This window comes from Poecilia reticulata, linkage group LG15 (genome assembly GCF_000633615.1).
Source record: "Poecilia reticulata strain Guanapo linkage group LG15, Guppy_female_1.0+MT, whole genome shotgun sequence".
NCBI lineage: Eukaryota > Metazoa > Chordata > Actinopteri > Cyprinodontiformes > Poeciliidae > Poecilia > Poecilia reticulata.
In genome coordinates this window covers 15,525,288-15,548,818 of record NC_024345.1, presented here as the reverse complement: position 1 = coordinate 15,548,818, position 23,531 = coordinate 15,525,288, and the positions used below count along the sequence as shown (strand labels likewise).

The 23,531-nt window shown below is 36.9% G+C and overlaps 1 protein-coding gene across 2 annotated transcripts; it reads left to right on the top strand.

The window, feature by feature from the left end:
• Nucleotides 1-7,506: 7,506 nt before the first annotated feature.
• On the top strand, nucleotides 7,507-15,764 carry chst3a (carbohydrate (chondroitin 6) sulfotransferase 3a). 2 transcript variants are annotated; one of them, XM_008429530.2, is made up of 4 exons: nucleotides 7,508-7,730; nucleotides 9,383-9,548; nucleotides 11,288-11,839; nucleotides 12,189-15,764. In XM_008429530.2, the coding sequence occupies exons 2-4, from the start codon at nucleotides 9,469-9,471 to the stop codon at nucleotides 12,883-12,885; spliced, it is 1,329 nt and encodes a 442-aa protein (XP_008427752.1). In that variant the 5' UTR covers nucleotides 7,508-7,730; nucleotides 9,383-9,468; the 3' UTR covers nucleotides 12,886-15,764. The 2 variants fall into 2 exon arrangements, with proteins under 2 accessions (XP_008427753.1, XP_008427752.1); XM_008429531.2 differs by lacking the exon at nucleotides 9,383-9,548 and having other exon boundaries at nucleotides 7,507-7,730.
• The last annotated feature ends 7,767 nt before the right edge of the window (nucleotides 15,765-23,531 follow it).

Below are 23,531 nucleotides of genomic sequence, written 5' to 3'. Positions count from 1 at the left end.
CAACGGCTGCAGAAGGCTAAAAGCAGATGCTTACCTGGTAATCCAATGACTGCTAAGATTTACTCAGTCCAACTGGGCTTCATCATGCAGAAAGCCATAGCAAACCTCTGTCGGCAAATATTAGGTAATGTCAACAACTTTGCTAGTAGGTCGTTTATTTGTTTTTCTTATCGACAGTTTCGCTCAGAAACATGCTTTGATTTTCAGAACTAATTTTATTCTTCAGTCGGAAAGTTGTAAAGGGAAAAGGACTTGATGGACAAAAGTTAATTGCGTAATCATGGTCTTGGTTGCTCTATTATGACAGTTATTATGGTCAAACAGTTCTGACTTAGTTTCATCAGACAACAGACACACCTTTGAAATTGAAGGTGTTTGTCCGTGCCTGCATTTGTAGGCCGTTGTCTGGGTCTTTTGTTTCTTTTGGAATAATAGCTTCCTCCTCCTTGAGTGGCTTTTCGGACCATGTTGGTACAGAATACATTTCACTGTGGATAATGGCTTCTGCCAGCATCTTCACAAGGTCTTTGGCTCTTGTTTTATGGCCACTTTGCATAGTTTGCCTCACAAAGTATTACTTAAAATACATAGGGTGATGTGGATACATTTCTTTATTTGTTTTGTGTTAATAATAATATTAATGTAATTCTGATGGTAAGAAAGGAAAAAAAGATATGTTGTCAGTGGGGTGGATAAGCTTTTAAAGAATTTCTCTAACTTCCTACAGATTCTAAATTTTTCAAAGTAAATCAATAAATAAATAAAATATATTGGGATTTTAGGTCACGTTGCCTTTCTTCACACCGAAACTTGTCAATTTCTAGAACATTGAATCTCCTTCCTGAACAGTAAGATGATTGGACATTTCCATGATCATCATACTAATGAGCAAATATTTACACAAGATGAAAGCGAATGAAACAATGTGTTTGTATTGCCTTAAAATACATCAGCAAGTCTGCCTCCATTATTCTATCACTTACCATGAAGATTTAAAATCTACACTGCAACCTGAGGACAACAGGAAATACCTCACAATGTTAAGAAAAAAGGCCAACCATTTAGTAAGTCTACTGCATATAGTTTGCATGCAGAAAAAGAAAATAACACGGAGACCGAAATAATATATTTTTTAAAAGATCTGAACTTGTGTAAACTCTCAAATCCCCACCAAGTTGTTCACAGTTCACACATTTTGACAGTGTTTTCAAACACATGGGCACCAAGACCACTAACAGCTTTGACAAAACCAATCACCTGTTAACCTGCATCTGTGTGCTGCTGGTAACGTTGAGGCTGCACCTTCAGGTTTTGCTCTCCTGGTACCGGCAGATGGCAAGCCGGAAGATTAACCCACTGTGCTCTAATCTCTCTTCATCTTGTAATGCACAGACCCTCTCCATGTTGAAAACAGACTCCATCAAATGTGAACGCAGAGCACAATTAGCATACAAAGTGTGGTCATGTGAACAACACTGGTGGAAATGCAGCAAGTGTGTGCAATTGTTTATTTTCCCAAGCAAGTAGTGAACTGTTTTCTTTTCAGATTTCTTCCTAACTGTTTTTAAACTCAGTTAAACTTTTATATTTTAAATAATAAAAATGATTAAACTAAAAAAAAAAATTACAAATATAAAATATGATAGTAAATGGACATAAATATTTGTAATGCATTTTCAAGGATGAGATTAAATACATGTTTGAAAGAAAGGCCGCTGCTCGTCTTTAGTCATCTTCTTAGTTTCTAATCCTGTGACTGGAATCAGTGCAGCACATGCTGATCTCTTGTCCTCTTGGTGACAGAGTCATTACCCTGCCCCGAAAAGAAACTTAAGAGTGATATTTATCTTTACAGCATATGGCTGCATGTGAAACACTAGATTTAGATTAATGTTCTTGATAGAGATTGGCTAACACGGTCTTTCCCTAGATGCAGTGTACGCTGAAGGATTTGTGTTCATCCACTGGCTGGTAGCACAATTCACCAGATGGACCTCAAGGATATGCTAACTTTAAAAGGTTTAGACGCAACATGGAAACAAACAAATTTCAAGAAATCAAAAGCACCAGAGGAAGAAGCAATAGATAATAATGGGATTTTCCCTCACATGTGAACAGCTGAGGAAAAGCAGAAGACGTCTTACTTTTTGACCCGGACACATCAATCAGCCAGTCTTTACCTATAGAGCACTTTTTATTGACAATGAGGTAAATGCAAAAGGTTTAACTTATTCAAACGAGATTCAATTAAATCATATTATGTTACAAGGCATAAACTTGGTTTTGAGATTTTTCAACATGATTAATAATTTTACAAAAATGAAACAAAAAATACACACCTTTACTCAAATATTCTGGAAGAGCTGGGTAACTAAAACTAAAGTAACTAAAGAGCCCCAAGCAGATTCAATTTCTTGCATAAAAAAAAAACATATGGGAAAATAACTTTTCCTGTTTTGGTGTGCCGTGTAAGATTACATTATCCGTTCCTGGCTGCTCATCAGGAGGCTATGTTAACAAGAAGAGCTTCAAGTTGCATTAGTTTGACTCAAAGTTGTTTATGTGCCTCTAAAACATGAGATTAAAAAAAAAAAAAAAAGTTGAAGTAATCATGTAAAATACAACTAAGCAGTTTATCTTTAAGACATGAAAGGCATTTTAGGCCACAAGTTTCCCAAAGGATAAAAATAAAACTATCCTAAACACACACTTTAAAGGAATGATTTTCATTTCAAAAGGAATGCCAAACTTGTGATATCATGGTATGTTAAAGAAAGAAAAAGATATATTTGCTCTGGCTTGTATTTAGTATGGAGATTTTAGGAGTGAATAAAAACATATTGAATAATACACTATTGTTTATCGTTGCCGTTTGAATAGAGTTTATCTGGCAGAACACGATTTACCAAACAAGCACAGAAACACATCAGATCAGATGAATCGTGTCAGTCTTGGTATTGAATCCCTCTGTTTCTATGGACACCTGTTTGCAAGACGCCCAATTCAGCTTTGGCATTTTGGATTATTATTGATAATCTCTTGTGCATTTTGCCAAGGGCAGAAGTCCGCTTTTAGTCCCGGTCCACTCTAAAACTAGGTCATGTCTTTAATCTCTGCATGCAGAACACACTGTAGGTTAGCAGCCTTTTATGTTCATAAATCCCAGAGTGCTAACAGAGAGTGAATACACAGTTTTGAATCATACAAAATCCTAAAAGATATGACAAACCACTTCGGGACAAGTCATCATCAACTCAGATGAACTGAGATGATTATTAGCAGCTGTCCGTTGAAGAGCTAATATGATCCAAGTCCATCTCACGCACTCTTGTAGTATTTTATCTGTTTTGACCATGTTTTTTACAGATGTGTACTTTTATCTCTAGAATCTCAGCAAATAAGTGTAGTGGTATGGTGATTTACACAAATGAAAAGACACAATCCAATTCCAGCAGGTTTAAACTGTTGTTTCTTTTTGCCAAATAAAGGTGAAGTAAAACAGATTTTCTCAGTTTTTTTCTCACGCTCACATAATTCAGATCATAACGCAAATGTTTGATGGGACAAAAACAACCTGATCAACATGAGCCACGGCTTTCGAATGATAACTTCAGTTATTAATAGAAACCGCTATGCAGCTCAATCTGGCTCCTAAGGGAAAAAGTAATTATTCAATCATAAATTTGACTCTAATCAATCAGTTCAATTTCACAACCCCCAATGAGGAGACCTGTAATCTCATGAAATCGCTTGAATGAAACCCGCCTAAAAATATTAAGTGGGTAAACGATCTCAGAAAGGAGCATGTTAAAGCCACAATTCAAGGATATTTGACATAAAATAAAGTTATTGACATTCAGTCATTTTGAAAGCTTTGGGACTGCAGTTAGCCACAGTATGAACCATTATCTACAAATGAAGAAAACACGAATTAAGTAAGAAGCCAACCAACAACGTTACTCCATTACTTTTTGTAGAGGTCACAGAGTAACCTACAACAACATCTGAAGCAGATTAGGCCTCAATTCAGATTAGTTTTCTTGATTCAAAACAAAGAAAGTGACTGAGCATAAATGCCATAAATGGCTTCCAAACCCATTTCTGTCAGAAAAGAACAAAAAAGAATCACATTTTCCAATAGTCATCTCCATATATATTGGAGAAAATATTCAGCAAAATAATATTTCAGAAAATTAACAACAGGCTGACAAAAATCAACCCAGGAGAAATAAGTTGGACAGCTAAATTATCACTGGGGTCGGATTTGTGCCGTGGCAAAACTTTTTTCCGCTAGTTCCATACAGACACTTCCCTGTACACAAATTGAAAAAACATGCACCAGATTGCAGGAGTTCTCAGCAGTAGCTCCCAAAGGGTTTACCATCTCTGTCCAAGCCGAGCGTAATTTGTTCTTTATGTCTTCTTCAACATAGCGTCACACTTAAATTTTCCCGTTTGAAACGTAGTATAATACGTTAGTTTATAGGATCGAGGTAAAAATATTGGCGAGTGAATTGGAATAATTACTAAGGTACATTGCATTGCTTGCAGATATTCAAATTCAAGTTGTGATTGAGTTACGCTGCTGCCCCCTAGTGACAAAATTGTGGCAATCCACTACAGTAAAAGTTCAAATGCTTTTTTCTGTCACACAACGATCAAGTGATGATTTAAGATATGTGTATTTTTAAAGCCGTATTATGTTGTAAAAATATCAGTGCAAACCTAGAGTGGGATTGTGGTGACAGTGTGTCGGCATATCACTTTTGAAGGGATGTCAAAGAGCTAGTTTTCTTGCATTTTAAGACATCTTTAAATCTACTGGCACTACCAAAAATAATTCGTATAAGACAAAAACCAGAGCAAAGAGGGAGATGATAGCTTAAATACTTGTTTTTCTTTCAAATTTATAAGTTTACTTCGGTTTCTTATGAATTTGGTGCAAATTCATTTTAAACTGTGTGACTTGTTTTAGGTATCCTTCCTCCAGCTTCTCTCATTAGTTTTTTGGAACGTTCCTCCTGTCTAACCTTGATTACACAGCCCTTCAGTTCTTCAGTTTACACCTCAATCTCATCATGCCATTACAAAAAAAAAAAGACATAAAAACAGGGATAGTGTAATTGGTATAGTGTTTTTTATCCATGCTGGTCATGATATAGTGAAATGTCACAACCCTTGTCTACATTTATTATCTAACAGGAAGACTCCAGTGAGTATTGCATTGTCATTCCAGGCAAAACTACAATAAGATCAGTGGGATTTAACCAAGACAAGACAAGATGGTAGGCCATGGATAGGCTGACATCACCCTGAGCAACGAAACCACAAGGAATGCATTGCTGATTTAAAAAAAAACAGATTTTCTAAATTTTTGTGCCTGGAAAGACCATAGCTGTAAAATAGTGGGCCACACCTTTGCCCTTGTGTAATTCCTGAAGATGTTGGATGCAGTGAAGTGAAAATGCTTCTCCAGTTAATATGTGGTTTTTGGATCTCGAGAGGACTTTCACCTGTGTCCCTTGGTGTATTATGTGGAGGGGTATTGTGGGAGTATGGGGTATCTTAGTGGCTTTTAAGGATAATTGAATGGTAAACGCAAGAATTGTGTGGGCTGCTGCTCTGACTCTGTATGAGAAGGAGTCAGTTGAGTTAATTGGGCACCTAATCAGGATGCATCCAGGGTCTCCCTTTAACAGGTTTCTGGGCATGTCCCACTAGAAAGGGGCCATGAGAAAGACCCACGACTTGCTGGAGGGCCAACAAATATCACCTTAGCGCACTTTACACAAAAAGTAAATCCAATCCTGCAGATAGATTAAAAAGCAACTGCATACATCAATTTATATATAGTGTATACATTGATAAAATTAAGTTTTCTATTACAGGAAAGGGGAAAAAAAGGCAAAACCTTCCTTTCCTACCTACAAGCAGGTCAGTTAAGAATAACAATAATCATTCCCATTTGCGAACACTCAGAATACTGACTCATCGCTAAGAAGCATAGTTGCTCTACACTCCCTTACATAGGCATACAGCAAAGCCTTCTAGGGTTCAAATAAGGCTCGAGTTGTCTCTGAATAATTTTGCTTTACTCTGCTGCCTCCTAGTGGTCCAAGGCTGATTATGCACTATGAAGGTAATTTCTTGCTACTGGTTTAGAGGTATTTCTAATAACAAGCTTGGTAGTTAGTAATCTGTAATCACAGTAATATTGCCGCTTTCAACAGACTGGAGACGTTTGAGCTACATGAAGTAAGTGAAGACTCTGAATCACTTTCAGGATGTGTGCTTGGCTAATGTTGTGACAATCGATGGCGTTATAGCATTCCACTTTATAGAAAAACAAATGATCATATCTACTGTCAACAGTCATATTCACATTCATTCATGTAACAAAGAGATCAATTTGATACAAGCCACTCCAAACATTATAGTTCATGCCAGTTAAACTAATTGATTAAATCACCCCATTAGCTCATTGCAAGCCCAACAACACCTGAAGAGAAATGGACCCCTTTTAAAGAAAGAAACTAACTGCACTATTATACAATAGCACTTTGAACTGCTTTGTTGCTGAGATGTGCTTTACAAAAAAAAATCTTTGTGTGGTTTTGACCTCAAACAACTTAACTATGGTGTCAGTCTGCCAAACTGAAACAGGAACCTAAACATAAAAGAGAAACTTAATAATCCATGCCAATTAAGGCAAGTAGCAAATAAAAGCCAGCAGCAAGAAAAGGTTCAGGAACAGGAGTTTACACATCTAAGAGTTGCTGTTACAAAACCCTGAAATGTGAGTGGATATGTGAGCAAGACCTACAAGCCATCCTCAGTAACACCTTTTGTCATAAAGTGGGTCAAAAATATCATCATGCTATTGTGGAAGCAAATGAATAAACAGCCTTGCTTTAACCCTCTACGGTATAATGTTGCCATTTGGCAGCAAATCACTCGAAGCCCTTCCACACACATACAGTACCTCCAATTTTACAATGAAGTGCACTGAAAGAGAGATGAAACCCTAAAAGAAGCAATAGCAGTGTTTAAATTTGTCACATGATTTTCTGGGGGGAAGTTTGACACCCTTTTCTACAGACCTCTTCACAGGGAGGAACCTCACCATTTGACTCCTCAGAAGTTATGAAAAAAAAAGTATTTTTAACACATTTTTGGCCAGGAAAAAAAAATACATACTCAAGAATAAATGAGGTAAGTTCACTATTCTGTCATTCATTGTGCTGTATTTTATAATTTAAAGGCAATTCGAAACATACCCAAAATTTAGCTCGACAAGACAGTGAAATAAAAGCCACGTGTTTTTTTTATACAGCGTAAGTACAAATCTGATTTCGGCTCTCCGATTCTTTACGTCTAGAAATTAAAAATGATTATTTACATACATTTCTAAACACACGAACGTGCAAACAAGCTCTCGGAGGCATTGCCGCGTTTTGCCTAATACGTCAGGTGAAAATCAGAGGTATTTTCGGCTTCATCGCTCCACCTTCCTCTCTCTTTATTTGGCCCTGGTGGTAGATTCTTGTCGGTGCCGACGCTCTGCATCCGGCAGAGGAGAGCAGCCCGCGTCCCACCAACACACACATGCAATACAATGAGGCAGTGTGTCCGCCACAGAGGAGACAAAGCTGCAGGATGCGTCGAGGAGACCGGGATTTGCGCAGGACCAGGGACGTATTACTCGACTGCCGCGGACAGCACTGCTGAAGGTTTGTTAAATGCGCCACCTAAAAGAGAGAGAGAGAGAAAAAAAAGTCCCATGTATTTTTTTTTCTTTCTTTCTGACAGGAAATGAGTGAGAGAGCTATTCGAAAATAAAACACGAAGCGCGACAGCCTCGGAGGGAGAGCTTGTAATTGAAATTAGTTCGCATATCAAGCGTTTTGAGATGTTAAATATTGATAACACCTGCATAACTTCTACTTCTTCTGTAGCAGCCATGAGTGGAATGTATACTCATCATTCATGTACTGAATATTGATCTATGGTTAAGGGAAAGCAGAAGGATATTTTTTTTACAACAAACCAGTATTTTACATAGACTAAACTAGATTAAATTTTAATCTTTTCCTTTATTATTATTATTATTATTTTTTAGACAGCACAGTATAAAAAGTAGTCAGTCATCAACCCGCATTTACATAGCGGACGCCCCCTCCCCCTCGACGACTGCATGATATTGAGCAACACAGACGCCACGTTCACATGGTGGTTGTTGGTCAATATAGCAGTGCCATAACATCCAAAATGAATCAAGAGGCTTTAAATAAAATCACATTCTTTATTTCATGTATACAATCTGAAACAGTCACTCAAAGTCTCCAAAAAGCCTTTGAACGGAAAGCTTGCAGAAATGATAATTGACAGCAGTGCTCAGAAGGCAGACATTGATGTAATTTGTAGAGAGATAAGAAACAGTAAATACGCTTTCTGCTTGAACAGATACTCGGATGCACTCCAGTGACTCATGTAGAAGTGTCTGCTCAAACCTTTCACCAGCACTCTGACGGCTGTGGTTAACTCATTTATTGGGTAACATAGAGTTAAAGATCTCTCAGCTACTAAGAAACTACTGGAAAATTGTGGATGTCTTATTAGCTGTCTTGACAGGACTGAGTCTGTCAATATGTTTTTATACTGTAATAAAATGATTTGCTGCAAAGGTTGGAGTACTTTTAGATTCAGGGCATAATTTTCCTGTCAGAAGTCAACATTTCTCAACCGTGTGAACATTATACAAAACAACTGGTTCTTCAAGATTTGAATAAAATCAACTGCCTGCAAGCTTGTTGAGTCATGTCTTTATTACAGCCTGGGTTTAGTCTTTACTTAAAAAATGTTGGAGATAACTACCTAGACATTTTAGACCATTTTTCATAGAAAGGAAACTTAATATAGGGAGGTATTCATTGGAACGATGTAATGGATTTGGAGCAAATGATGCTATTTTTCAGTTATTAAATTCAGCTTAGGCATAGTGCACCAATTCACAACGAATTTGATTTCTATGACTTTTGCAAGAAGCATGTTTTCAATTAAATTCTAGAAATACACAGTAAATCAAATGTACACCAATAAAAAAACAATCATATGATTTAAATATGGCACATTGTAGTATAAGACAGTTTAATAAGGTTATAAAACCAATAGTATGACCCAAATGTTTGTCAGTTAATATAAACAAAAACCATAAATGCTTGGATTTCTTAGTGCATTTTCTGAATAAAAAAAACAAGAATCATTTTTTTTTGTTTTGTTTTTTTGCATTTGATCTGCTAATTACTAATCAAAACAGATCAAGGGAATATAAGACAGTTATGATCTTTGTCCGATTAATGAGCATATCTTCAATATGTTGCAGAATGAATCACTAGTCGCTACATGACGGCCTACAACCAAAACAAGGACTAGACTCTCGAGCTCCAGTTCCAAAACTAGGACTCAAGAATGAGGACTAAGTATGCAGTCATCTTCATCTGCGTTGTGGCCCTGGTCATCATCGAAAAAGAAAGCAATATTCTATCAAGGTAATAAAAAAAAAATCAAGAACCTACTGCAATTTCACATTTTCAAGAAAAATGGTTAAGTCTAGTAAGATAAAAAAGAAAATTCCATTTTTACTTCTCCAAAAAGTCATTTTGGGTATTTACCTTCAATAATAAAAGGCCCATTTCTCCCCCTTCATATCTTTTCCTTTTGACGTTTTGTAACCATCAACCATAGCTTCTCTTGTTTCCACATTATTAGACTGTTCCACATTGTCTTTAGGCAGATAAAGCTTAAGTTTTCTACATAAATCTAAATACATCAGGGCCTCTGTGAAATCTGCACATGATGCCATCAGTTAGAAGTGCCATGTGCGTGAGAATTTAATATCCTCCTCAAACCAAGAAACTGTGACCGAAACAGAAAACAGGTGTGCCTTATTTCTCAATCGTCTGAACCGTGGCGGTAAACCACATGTTTGTACTCGTACACATCCCTTAGATATCTGCAAGATAGTCATTTTCTCAGAATCCTATTACATTACAACCAGAATATTTACATACAAAGTACAGCAGTGTCAAATGTGCAGATCTCAGTAATTATGTTCACCATTATTATGAAATTACTGTAAACTAAAACACTGCAATATTTATCCCTGTGATTCTATGAATGATATCATCCTTTATTACATTGTGTCAGCTACATTTTTTTTTTGAAAAGGAAACCATTATTGGTTATTTTTGTAAGGCCTACCTGATTTCATAAGAGTGCTGGTTGGTATTTGTCAGCTCTAATATTCCGTGCTAGAAAAATGTAAACTTTTTTTTATATAAAAGTTAGTACCTAGCTCTTAGATCTGAATCTACCCCCCTTTTATAACTCCTGCTGGGTTGATCAGCAATGTCTGCATACCAGCATACCACACTATCAGGGTCCAGTGACTGCTGAGTATTACTTAACCCATTCAAATCTGGCCTGGATGTTAAAATATCTTTTTACCGTTTTGTAATTGTTACTACACACTGCACATGCTGAAAAAGCCATTTGTCAGGGTTGCCGCAGTCTTGAAAAGTCTGGATTTTGCAGGTTTGCTGTTGACCTACCAATTATGTTGTCAACATTATGTTGTTGAACTTTGTGTTTAATTACATGTAGAAAGTTTAGAGATGCAGAAATGAGGCTTTTACTAGCTCTTACAAATCCTAACTGTTTTGATATTTTAGCTGTCAATTTAGCTTTTGGCTGATTCCGAGATGTCTGTCCTTATTGGTTCAAGAACATGCCTCTAACTTTAACTGAGTTTTACTAAATTCTAAAAAATGCATCAAGAAACATGCTGTTGGCTGATGCAAAGACTGGGGTTTTTAATTTTGATGCATTCAATGAATTGGAGAAAACAATTTTTCAGTAATCGAACAACTAATCACCAATGGAAGTTGATGAAGGGAAAATTGCTTAATCTTCATCTTCGGCAGATTGATGGGTGCAACTCCAAAGTAGCTGTTATCTGATGATTCATGTAAGAGCAAGGCATGTATTATGGAGGCAACCACAGCTATCAATATGGGGCTAAACTGATAAGTGTGGCAAGGAGAGTATTTATCAGAAGCTAAATGTCTAGGGTCATGCGTTACTTCTTACTGCTTTGTATTGGTTGTTGGTTTATCCAACTAAATTCCTATTAAAAATTAAATTACATGGACATTTGTGGTTATATTGAGACAAATAATGTTTCATACATTTTAGTATTTTATGCTCAATTATCTATTTTCTTTACCAGGGTCTCGGATAAGCTGATCCAGAGGCAGATACCACAGCAAACTCCAAAGACTCCTCAGAATGACAATAATACAGCGTCCAAAGATTATATGGATGTTCTAAAAGTGCTGCTCGGCCAACAACCCGCCTCAAAAAACAACCAAACAAATATCCTAGAAAAGAACAAAGTGGATGAAACGGGCGACATAAATGTAAAAAGCAGCAGCGGTGGTCGCAAGCATGTGTTGCTCATGGCTAGCACACGGACAGGATCATCGTTCGTGGGGGAGTTTTTCAATCAACACGGAGAGACCATGTTTTATTTGTTTGAGCCTCTGTGGCACGTTGAGCGCCTGTTGGCCACAGCAGCAGAGGTGAACAATTCGACGGCTTTGCCAGGAATCTACGGGGACATCCTCCAGGCGCTGTTCCTCTGTGATTTCTCTCCCCTTGAAAAGTTCATCTCTCCATCACCGCAGAACCACGTCACCCCTAATCTTTTCCGCAGAGAGTCAAGTTTAGCTCTCTGCGAAGAACCTGTTTGTACTCCTGTACTCAAAGATGTTTTTGAGAGGTACTGTCCAAATACTACCAAACCAACTTTGAAGCTACAGAATGGGAGAACAAGGGATCTGAAATATCTTGTGTTGTTAATGCCTCTTTTTAAATTGAATTTTACAAAGATTCAAGTAATTATATAGGCTGCACAGTGGATGGATGGATTGATCGATTTAGTAATTATATTTACAGTGCTTTACAAAAGCATTACTTTCCTTGAACTTATTCTTTCAAGATGCTCTTAAACTAACAAACACTTTTTGGTAAATTTAGTAAACTTCTTTTTTATGGCTTAAATGGCCTGTAAAAACTCAGAACCAACTCTCTGAAACACATTTGTCTGATGAAAGTATGTATTGTTTTAGGTATCACTGCAAGATTCGCCAGTGTGGACCACTGAACTTGACTCTCGCGTCTGAGTCCTGCCTCTCCAAGCAACACCATGCCATCAAGGCTGTCCGTGTGCGACAGTTGGACACACTGCAGCCCTTGGTGGAGGACCCCCACCTGAACGTCGCCGTTATCCAGCTGGTTCGAGATCCACGGGCCATCTTAGTTTCACGCATGGTGGCCTTTCCCTCAAAATACCAGACATGGAAAACCTGGGCGCAGGACGGACAGGTGCCGGAAAACGACGAGGAGGTGAAGAGGCTAAAAGGAAACTGTGATCAAGTTAGGATATCTGCAGAATTGGGACTTAGCAAGCCCCAATGGCTAAAGGGACGCTACATGTTGGTGCGTTATGAGGATATTGCTCGGTACCCGATGCAGAAGGCCGAGGAGATGTACAAGTTTGCAGGGATACCTTTCAGCTCCCGAGCAAGGGAGTGGATCCTCAGGAACACACAGACTACAGAGGAAGCCAGCGGAATATATTCCACACAGAAGAACTCTTCGGAGCAGGCGGAGAAATGGAGGACTAGCATTCCCTTTACGCTGGTTCAGGTTGTGCAGAAGGTGTGCGGTCCCGCCATGAAGCTGTTTGGGTACAGATTTGTGGATGATGAAAAGACACTGAGTAATAGGTCCATCAGTTTGCTGGAGGATAAACAATTTTCATAATCAGGTGGAGTTTCTACAAAGACTGGCACAGGGAATGAAGTGGGGGTGCATCCTGCAAAGCTTGGCAGTTCATCACAGGAAAACAGAGACAAACAATATCATTCACAGAAAAACTCATAACTGAAAGGCAATTTTTGAGCCCAAACAACTTAGTTTGCATGGCTTTGTCCTCTGAGAGGAAACCAGGGAGAACCCGTGCATTCACAAGGAGAACATTCAAGCTACATGTAGAAAGTCCCTGGTCAGGATTGAAAAAATGTTGCACAGCTCCAATAAAAAAATATATAACAAATACTTACATATAAACCAAAACACCAAGCACCATGTTAACCATGTGCGTCATCTTAGCAACAACTTAAACTCACTTAGATGCCAGTTTCTCAAACTTTGTGCCATGGTATTTTTTTTAGTCAAATATCAGATAAGTCAGCATTTTTCAGTGGCCACTGTATGAAATGTATGGTTTTAGTTTAAGATGATAGCATTTTCAGAGATAAACAAAAGTGTAATATTAATATTGGAATAGCCTCTGCAGTACACTGTAAAAAAAGAAAAAAAAACTCATTTATAGTAAAATACTGGCAACTGTGGCTGGGACATCCTTGCATTGCTAGGATGTCACAAATACCGATCTAAGTAGTCAATTGCCAATACAGGGTCCCAATTTGAAGCGTCATTACTTTGAATAAAAACAGTGTAAATGACTGTCAACTTTCCTTTCAAAGTGAATGAAAATAATCAATTGAAATGATTGTGTTTAACTTAAATCATGTACCATAAATGTTCTGGATCCTACAGCAACCTGAACAAAGGCTTAAATAGGAAAATTGCTTCAATGTTTTGAAATTGTTTTATCTAGTGGCTTTTTATCTATTGTTTTTAAAAATCTAACATAATTCAGGAAATTGAAATCTTGCTTCTGATGACAATGTCTTTATGTTGACATCCTTTCTGTAGCGATGAGATTATCTTAACATGATTCCTCTGTTTTTATTATATGGCTTGAGGATAATAATTTTTGTGCAGTTCCAGTGAACTACGTTTTGTTTGAAATTAAAAAATACAAACCGACATCCTTCATAAACATGGGCCATAATGATGCAGACGGAGAGCCACTGCAGCCAACTCAGCTTCTCTTTAACCGTTAATATAATTGTAAAACATTTAACAAATTAATTTGCTGGACAGATTAATGTATAATGTACAACAATTTTGCAGGCGATACAAAACGGACAAAAAATATGTTTAAAAATGGACCCATGCAAACACATCTGCACATTTTGACGGGGGGTGTAACTGACATAAAATTACATCAATATGTCTATCAGAGTTCAGTCTAGGGCTCCTATACTGATTATTGATATTTAGAATCAGATTGGGACATTCATCACATATTTACTAACATAATTAAAACTAGAGTAGACAGCTAAGGTCTCATTTGATCAGATGTGATGTGTTTTAGTAGTTTAGAAATCTTACTCAGGTAAAGTGAAACAGCAGTTCCTTGTGTCTATGAGGAGCATTCATACAGTATGCTCCCAGGTGTATGTATATGATAATACTCAGAACTTTAAAAATGTTACTTTTAAGGGTTTTGCAGTAATTTATGAAAATACTTGTGAACTTGATCTATAAGTGACAAAATATAATGTATTATATTTATAGGAAAACATCACTTACCTCAGATGGCTTTTCAGTAGTTCAGTGTTATTTTCCTCGCACCAGCCAAAGTTTTCCTACCTCCTGGTGAATGAGAGGCTTTAGTTGAAGCCTCTTTTCTAACATGTTATTTTTGTCACCATGCTGCCTAAACAAGAGATTAAGCTGTTTAAACTACGTTATGAGCTCTTTGAGAAATTTTGTCTATCTAAGTTTGGTTTGTATTTGCTGGCAAAATTAAGGTCGTCATATTTTTCATGAAAATTTAGAACCAACATTTATTTAATCTTCAAAAATATATGTGTGGGTGTTTTTTGCAGAATGCTATATGTGTGTGCATGCCTCAGACCATATCTCTCTGTAAAACACAGGTGGTGTTGTATAAAGGTAACTACTGTGGCTATGATTCAATGACATCTTTGTGTTCAGCTTGGCTGAGACTCCAGAATGCTGCCATGCTGCTTAAGGAAAGGCGTCTGCTGCAGAGATTCAAATAGAGCAGATTATTTTCACCTAAAAAAAAAAAAACTAAAATCAATGCTTTAACATACCAGGTTGCCAAGGATACACAAATACCTGACTTTAAAACTGTCAGTGTTGGGAGTTTCGATTGGAGTTAATACAATCCATAATATTTTTTTTTCTGCAACAAGTCTCAGTTTATATCTTTGTTTCTGAAATCCAAAAGTAAGTATTTCAGGTTTCTTATGCGGACTGTTAAAATGCCACTTTTTTTTAAACTTAAAAACATACAAATAATTGTTTGATTTAACCAAATTTCAGCCTTTCACATTTTGCCTCAGATTATGCACAAAGGATTCATTCTAACTCCAACCTAATACCAATCAGCCTCTCATGCAAAACCTGTTTTCCTCTGTTATCATCATATTTAACGAGCCTTACATTTTCTACAAAATTTATCTCCAGTTTAATTCTCATTTCTATACCTGACCATATTTTTTGCTGAATGTTTGCTTTAAGTTGTTGGATTTTTTTTGTATATTTATTTGCGTGATAACCAGAAGTGACGAGGATGGAGTATCATTTTCTAGGGTTGGTTTTCATTGCATTGTACTACTGCCTATACTTTTTTGCTGCCATATTTATTTACAGATGAACCTAGATGCATCGTAATAGATTACACCTAATTTATTAGAGCTGTATCACACAAATGCAAATGTTATTCTGCTGAAATGATGTTTAAATTCCTTTTGATGTGAGCAGTTTGTACCAATGAAGAAATGTTTTCCTATTTGAGAAATATTCTGTCACACATGATGAGCTACTGTTCAGAAAATGTTACATTTATTTGTTAGATATGATGCTTATTCATAAGACTGTTCATACCCCTTGAACATTTTCACATTTTGCCATGTAACAGCCACAAATTTAGAATTATTTTATTAGGGTTTTGAGTGATAATAAAAATGTGTTGTGAAATCAGATTCAGCCCCCATTAAGGGATGTTTTCTTGTAGCCTAACTTTACTATACTGCTCAAAAAAATAAAGGGAACACATAAGTGTTCCCTTTATTTATTCCCCACATTTGTATATAATTCCCCACAACTTTATCGTTGCTGTGAATATCTATATATTTTTTTCTCTAACTTAAATCTCTGCGTTTCTGTGTTGATCTGTTGTATAAAAAAATAATCTAAAATTTGTTGTTGCAGTATGACAAAATGGTGTGATCCTATTTATATTTACTGCCTATACATGGAAGTGGCTTAGCCGTTATAACTGTTTGCAAATCTATTTGCAGTCCAGACCAGAGAAGAGAAAAATATCCACATATTATAGCACAATGTAGTATGTCATAACAGAACTTCTTTGTGTCGTATGTAAGTCTTTAAATGCACAGTGGATGAGGACTCCATTGATCAAATGAGGATGAATGTAGAATTGTTTAAACTTTAAATGTTGCCTGCGATCCCCATTTGGCAGTGTGTGAATTAGGCTGAGACAGGGAACCCATTCAGCTCCACATTCCTCGTCGTTAACGTCCCAGCTGCTGCGAAGCACTTCGGAGTTACGACAGCTGCTGGTCAAGGAGATAATTCTACTTAAGATGTTTCTGTATCAGCACAAGTAGTGTTTTTGTTTTTTTGGCAGTAGTTTCCTTTTCAGGAATTAAACCAGGGACATCTGCATTGATGACAGTAGCCTCTGTATATGGTGCGCTGCTCTACCGCTGAGCCATGTGGCGGCCATCGCAACAGTTTTAAAGCTTAAAAATATCTTAAGTTCTTCAAAGATGTTTATTGAAACTGCTTGTCATAGGAAATTGTTGCAGTGATACGTTTGTTTATTACAAGCGGGAGCTGCCATGGTTTGATGCTACTTAAAGTTGAAATGTATGAGGTGAGAGTAAATATCTAAAGTGAAGTTGTGATTAAAACATGCAGAATCATGAGGGAATGCCAGGATCCCATTTATGCATGTCACAAAAACGGCTACCAGCCCAAAAGCAAATTTCAGCCTTTAATTATGTAATTTAAATCTTGTTAAGGAAGAAAAATGTCATAACTCCAGCTTGGTATACATCAAGTAAAGCATTATATAGGTTTTCCTTTTTTACGACTAAAAATCTAATTTAAGAAAGTTGTTTATGGAGAAAGATTGTCAGTGTCAAAGAAGATATTCATACATTAATTATTCAACTATTATTGCTATATTGTGATAACCATTGTAATGCATTCAAAAATTTGGTAACACTTTATTTAAAGGGGCGTGCATAAGACTGACATGACACTGTCATAAACATGTGTTTATGACACATGTTGACAGTGTCATAAACACATGTTTATGACATGAGCTTTTTTCAATGCTCTAAAAGTTGCATTGAAAGTCCATTAAAAATGCCAACTTTGCATTAAAAGTCATTATTTACCGAATGACACTTCATGACAACTGTCATAAACATTCATAAAGACTTCTTTATGTTCATGATCAGTGTTGTCATGTTTATGACAGTGTCATGTCAGTCTTATGCACACCCCTTCAAATAAAGTGTTACCAAAATTTTTAATGTTTAAGTTGTTTTTGGGCCAGTAAAAAATGCTAAATTGAGAAAACAACAAATAATTACAAGCACAGCTCTTTTCTTTACAAGTGTTGCTGTTAAATAAGGCCTAGAAACGTGACTCTGTAGCTGCCCAGCTAAACGGACACTGCTGGGATCCTCTTCTGACATTAACACACAAAACAAAAAGTTTGAGATAAAAGTTAGGGGGGATAACGGAAAAATATTTGTGTCATAGTTGTGCAGAGCATAGCCAAACAAAACAACAAAAAAACAAAAAACAAAGATATTGTTGAATTTGCAACCAGTTGTCAGTGTGTCAGGGTTTGTTATACTCCGAAGGTAAAGGGTTGTTTTTGGTAGGCATTGACAGATGGATCAGCCAAATTTCAGTATCGCTCAATATTTAGTTTTTTTCTCTGCCACTGCCTGTGGGCAAATAGGATAAAATCAAAAGTAGTGGACAGTGGCAGATTTGTATTGGATGTGTCCTAAATGTGTCAGACTGATTTTATCATAAAACCTGACCCCAGATTTCACATAACACACTAAGATCTTCTTTTTTTTCAAAAGATTTTAAGATGTTATTATAAAAATGAAAGCAAACTCATTTTTACCAGGGCAACATAAGTCATTTCGATCAATTTAAGGGAACACTAAAACGAGTTTGAGAGTCTTGTTTCATTTCATTTTACTTGATTAAACATTTACGCAAATCGAAACCACCACAATAATTCTCCAGTAATGTCATGTGAAATTTATTCCTTGAAATTTTCTGGCATATTTTTTGGGCACTTTGGAAATAGCAGAAGATTCCAAGGATCTGACGGACAGATGTCACCAAATAAGTAGAATTTCTTTGCATTGGGGTATGAGGTGTTACTTTGTGTGATATTTAAGTGAGTGTCTGGTTGTCAGTCTGGTTATATTTAAGTGAAGTCTTATTTTGACTTTGGTGCCAATAATCAGTAAATGAAATTGAATCAATCACAGGTAATCACAGATATTTTTTCACACATGACCGGGTAAGTTTGTTCAGCGTTTTTGGTTCAATATATGATTTTAAAACTGCATTTTGTATTTATTCAGGTTTTCTCTTGTCTGATGTTAAGATTAGTTTTATGATCTGAAAAAAAAAAAGCGATAGGAATCTTTAAGGAGTAAATATGTTTCATATATAAGTACATTTGTCCACAGTCATCTCAGTATTTACAAAAAAAAACAACACTTTTTCAGATGATTTTCATGCATTATTTACAACAGTCAGCTTTCTTTGCACTGAGTGACACTGGGTTCGGGCACACTGTGACATTTAGATGCACGGTGTGCTTTTAAGCACACATGGATTCAATGATGCTGCTTGTGCTCCAGAAGGGAGAGGAAAGAGAGCTGAGAAAACAGGAAACCCACCCTCCCTTGTTCACCTTCTGTGGCTTCCATTCATGATCTGCCTTTCATAAACGTCTTCTCTAAAACCCCTGTTCATGACCCGAACTGAGGTCAATTAAAAAAATGTTCCTAACAACAAAAAAACTTAATTTTTTCTGTGTGTTGTTGTATCAACAAGGTATTTTTCTTTCTGCCTTGTGCTCTTTGGGATGATGACAGTCACTTTCCAGTCACACCATCACGATGCTTTACTTCAACTTTCCACTCCCCTTTTAAAGACAAACACACTCTCTTGGTACCTCTTTCATTGCACACTACATTTCCTCTTAGTGGGTGCCGGTCAGAAGGTAAATAAATCCTGTGGATGGTGTGGAACACTGAGCGCCCTCACATGGCCCAGATGCTCAATGAGTCCTTGTTTGTGCTTCTATAAGTTGTGTCAGTCGGCATGTACAGCCGGGCTGCATGTGATTTAACATGATTTAAATCTGAAACCATGAAGTTTGAGGGGTGTTCATGAAGGTTTATAATGATCTTCAAAACACGCTTCTGATATTTGAAAGACGAAATGCAAAGCTGTTGCCACGCTGCAGTTATTTCACGTGAGTCCTGTAGAGGGCAGCAGATGCTTAAATATTAATAAGATTAGTTGCTTCCTATATGCGCCTTTTTATGTGTAAATATGACTGTATCTTTGCACGCAGCACAAAGCTCACTTACATCTTGATTTGTCCTTGATGTACACTGTGTCTTGTTACTTGGTCTAAAAACTCAACATTATGTTGTGACCACTTACATCTTGTTTTCAAATGTTGATGTTTTCCATTATCAAGTGGACCAAAATTGGGAGAGGAAAGTGAGCGCTAATTTAAAACACACGGTGTCTTGCAAAAGTACTCACAACACTTGAACATCATGTTTTGTAACATTACAATCTCAAACGTTAGTCTATTTTCCTGGGATTTTATGAAAGACAGCTGAACAAATTATTAGGAAACATTTTATATGATTTTAAATTTAAAAGCCAGCCAGCGCTCAGGTGGGAGAATCTGTTGACAGGAAAACTATTAGTCATGCTCTCCACATGTCTGGCTTTGGCGGCAGGGTGGTGAAAGGAAACGGATGTTGAAGGAAAGCTAAAAGACATCAAGCATGTTGGGGAAACAGCAAAAGAAGAAAAAAAAACTTGCTTTGGTCAAATGAGACCAAAGCTGAACATTTTGGCCTAAATGTAGAATGCAATGTTTGGTGAAAAACCAACACTGCAGATCACCCAAAACGCCATCCCCAGTGTGAACATAATGGTTGCGTCTTCATGCTGTGGAGATGCTTTTCTTCAGCAGCAAGAGGGAATTAGAGTTAACACAAAATATGGTTGAGTTAAATGCAGGTCAGTCCTGGCGAAAACCTGCTAGTGGCTGCAAAAGACTGGAGTAAAGGTTGATCTTCCAGCAGGACAACAAACCTTAACACACACCCAGAGCGACCATGGCATAGTGTAGATCAAAATCATGCATTAAAATGGCCCAGCAAATACCATGTTTAAAGTCAAACTAATAGTTTCAGGCAAACTTGAAAATGTATGTAACCGTTCCATTCAATTGAACTTGAGCTCTTTTGCAAGGAATTATGGGGGAGGAAATGTACAGTCTCTTGATTTGCAAGGCCCAAAAGAGTCGCTTTCATACAGCCTAGAAGTCAGAAATGACATCACTCAGTTTTGGATATCACTTTAAGTTCATTTAAAAGCACCAGCCTCAATACACAAACATCTCTTTTTTTTTTTTTTTTTTAATGACAGGTGGAGAACCCTTCAGGGGAAATTGTTCCAGACTCACCTGCACCATTGTTTCAGCTGCTCTTCCTGTGTGAGGAGCCCATGTTGTTTGAATACAATGGGGTCAGGGAAATCACAGCTCCCATCAGACAGACACTCCATCATTGTGACAGAGACGACTGGCTAGAAACACTGCAAAGGCTCGCTCCTTTAGCAAAACAGACAAAAACAGACAAAAATGTGTACGATGTGTTCAATACTAATATGTTAGTGGATATCCTGAGTGAGGAATTGTTTCTGTACTCTGTATTTTAAATGTGTTTTCACACGTTAGCATCATAATTACACCTGCCATTGTAGTTGTCCAGAATATGCGCACAACAAAACCTGAGTGAATTACAAAACAGAATAACCATGTTTCAATTTTAAATGAGAATTTACTTAAACTCAAACAAAAGACAAAAGTCTGACAACTTGAACAAATTTGAAAACAACAAAGCTGTTTTGCTCCCTTTTTTTAATTTTATTTTCAATTTTACAAAGTTTTGTTAAACATCACAGAATGTGACTCCATTGTCTCCAAATGGTTTCAATCTCTATTTATAGCGTAGTGAGGTATCACTCAAAGACTTTGTTCCCAGGTTTCATCCAATAGGGGAAACGCATTAAAGGTGTTGGAATGGTACATGTTTACTGAAGGGCATTTTAATGATTCTAATGTGTTTTTGTATGACTTCAAAGATTTACAAATGTTAAGCTGGTCCCAGCTAGTTTCAAATGTAACTCATTTTGTAATTTACTTTTGTGTGTTTGTGTCTTAACGAACAGAAAAAGTCACTCTATGCAACGGCAGCAAAAAGTAAAGCTAAGCAATTATAACAATACAAAACAAACAACAAAAATCTTCATTTGCAAGAATTTCGAAAAGACATTTCACCCATAGATTTTGAATTGTCTTTTACAACAATCTCACTGATTACTGATGTACAATGCTCTGTTTTTAAGAACTACGCATGTGTTACAAACAAATACACATAATGATTATTTCCCAAATATTTTTTGAGGTATTAACCAGGATCTATAACCAACATAACTCAAACAACACAACCTTTGGCTGCAGCGTCTTCTGCAGAGACAGACATTTTGCAAATAATGTATCAGATGGTTAGCTTTAATAGTCCTTCCATCCAGTTCTAAATATGTTAAACGCCTTGTGCACAGTCAGGTTATTTTTGTTGACAACAACATATAACAGTGTTCAGTTGAATGTGTGCTTGATGTGAAAGCCCCATCAGAGAAGTCTATTGGAGATGTCAGAGTTGTGGATTAAAGCTCACTCTGGGAATGTCAGCTTTGTCAGATAAAGCTGCCCTAATGCCGACACAATAATCTGCAAAGTTTACCGAACTACACAGAACTCAACTGCTTAATTTAATCCATTTAGATTTTTTATTTTTCAATGTAAATCTTGGGAATGTAATGAAAAAAAAAAAAAGTTACTTCTTTATCATTTTACTATGGAATTATTTGTAGTTTATTATAATTAGTTTTATAAGAAGAAAATAAAACATCTGTTGCTTTCAGTTCACCCCTATCCTGAATAATGCGTGGACCTCCATTTCAGCCCACATTATGTCCTTATGGGCAGTCCTCACTGTTAGCTTATCCTGTGTTGTCTCTGCTGCTCCCCTTTGTTGATCAGTCTCACCGACCTCCTCTCATGTTACACGAGCTATGATTAGCAATTTCAACCATTATGTATATTCCATGAATAATTCATGCTCTTTGTTCCTCTGACTAAAAGGAAAAAGTGGGCCAAAAAAGGAATCCCCGCCTGTTATGACAAACCCAGATAACTTACCTAGGGGAGAGCTGGAATAATAGTAATGCAGCGCCATGTGACCACTGAATAGTTTTTAAATTGACAAAAGGAATGTTACTGGCATGGATTGCCCCGCTATGATCAATGAAATGATGAACCGTGGAAACTGTCGGGTCTTTAGCTCCTAAATATTCTTAGTATCTACAGGTTAAAAATGACTGCTCAGATGCAAGTCTATTGGAGATGTCTATACGCAAGGCTGTAGTGGAGATGGTGTAACTCTAAGGTAACTTTTGAAATATAGACTTTGTTTGTGGAAGCATTTAGAAAAAATATGCAGAAACCTACCAAACATCAGGACCCTTCTTTTATTCAAACAAGAAACCCCCCCAAAAAAATGTTCTTTGAATGTCTGTACTTTCCTCTTTGTCTTAATCGCCATGTTTTCACTCATTCTGAGTCACTGACCATGGGAATTGTTACAGCTCAAACTCCCTCCATCCCGGTCCCTGTGTGGCTGAAAGTCTGATTTTCAAATGGCACACGTGGAAACACACACAAACACGCTTGATGGGGTTCCAGGGTTGTGTCTGCTTTATGGTGTAGCCACCCTTTGATTCGCCGCTCAGTGAAACTTGTGACTGTTTTAATTAAAGGGGAAGTACAGTGACAGCGTAGCATGTGGACATAAAGGGGTGCTAATGCTTTTCTTCCTGTCGACACAAGGTTGGCCTCTTTTTCTCAGCAAAATCATTCACTTCAGTTCATTTTCTTTTCCCCCTTCCTTTTGTTTTTTTTTGTTTTTTTTTAACATTTCATTGCTGAGGTCTGTTGCTACAAAACAGAAAAAAAAATAATTAAAAATTGGACCCAGCCACGTGAGACATCATTATGAATTCAGTTCGAAAGCATTCTCTGTGAAAATATGTGTTTTTAGGGTGGCGTTAACTTCAGGACATCAAAATGAAACAAATGT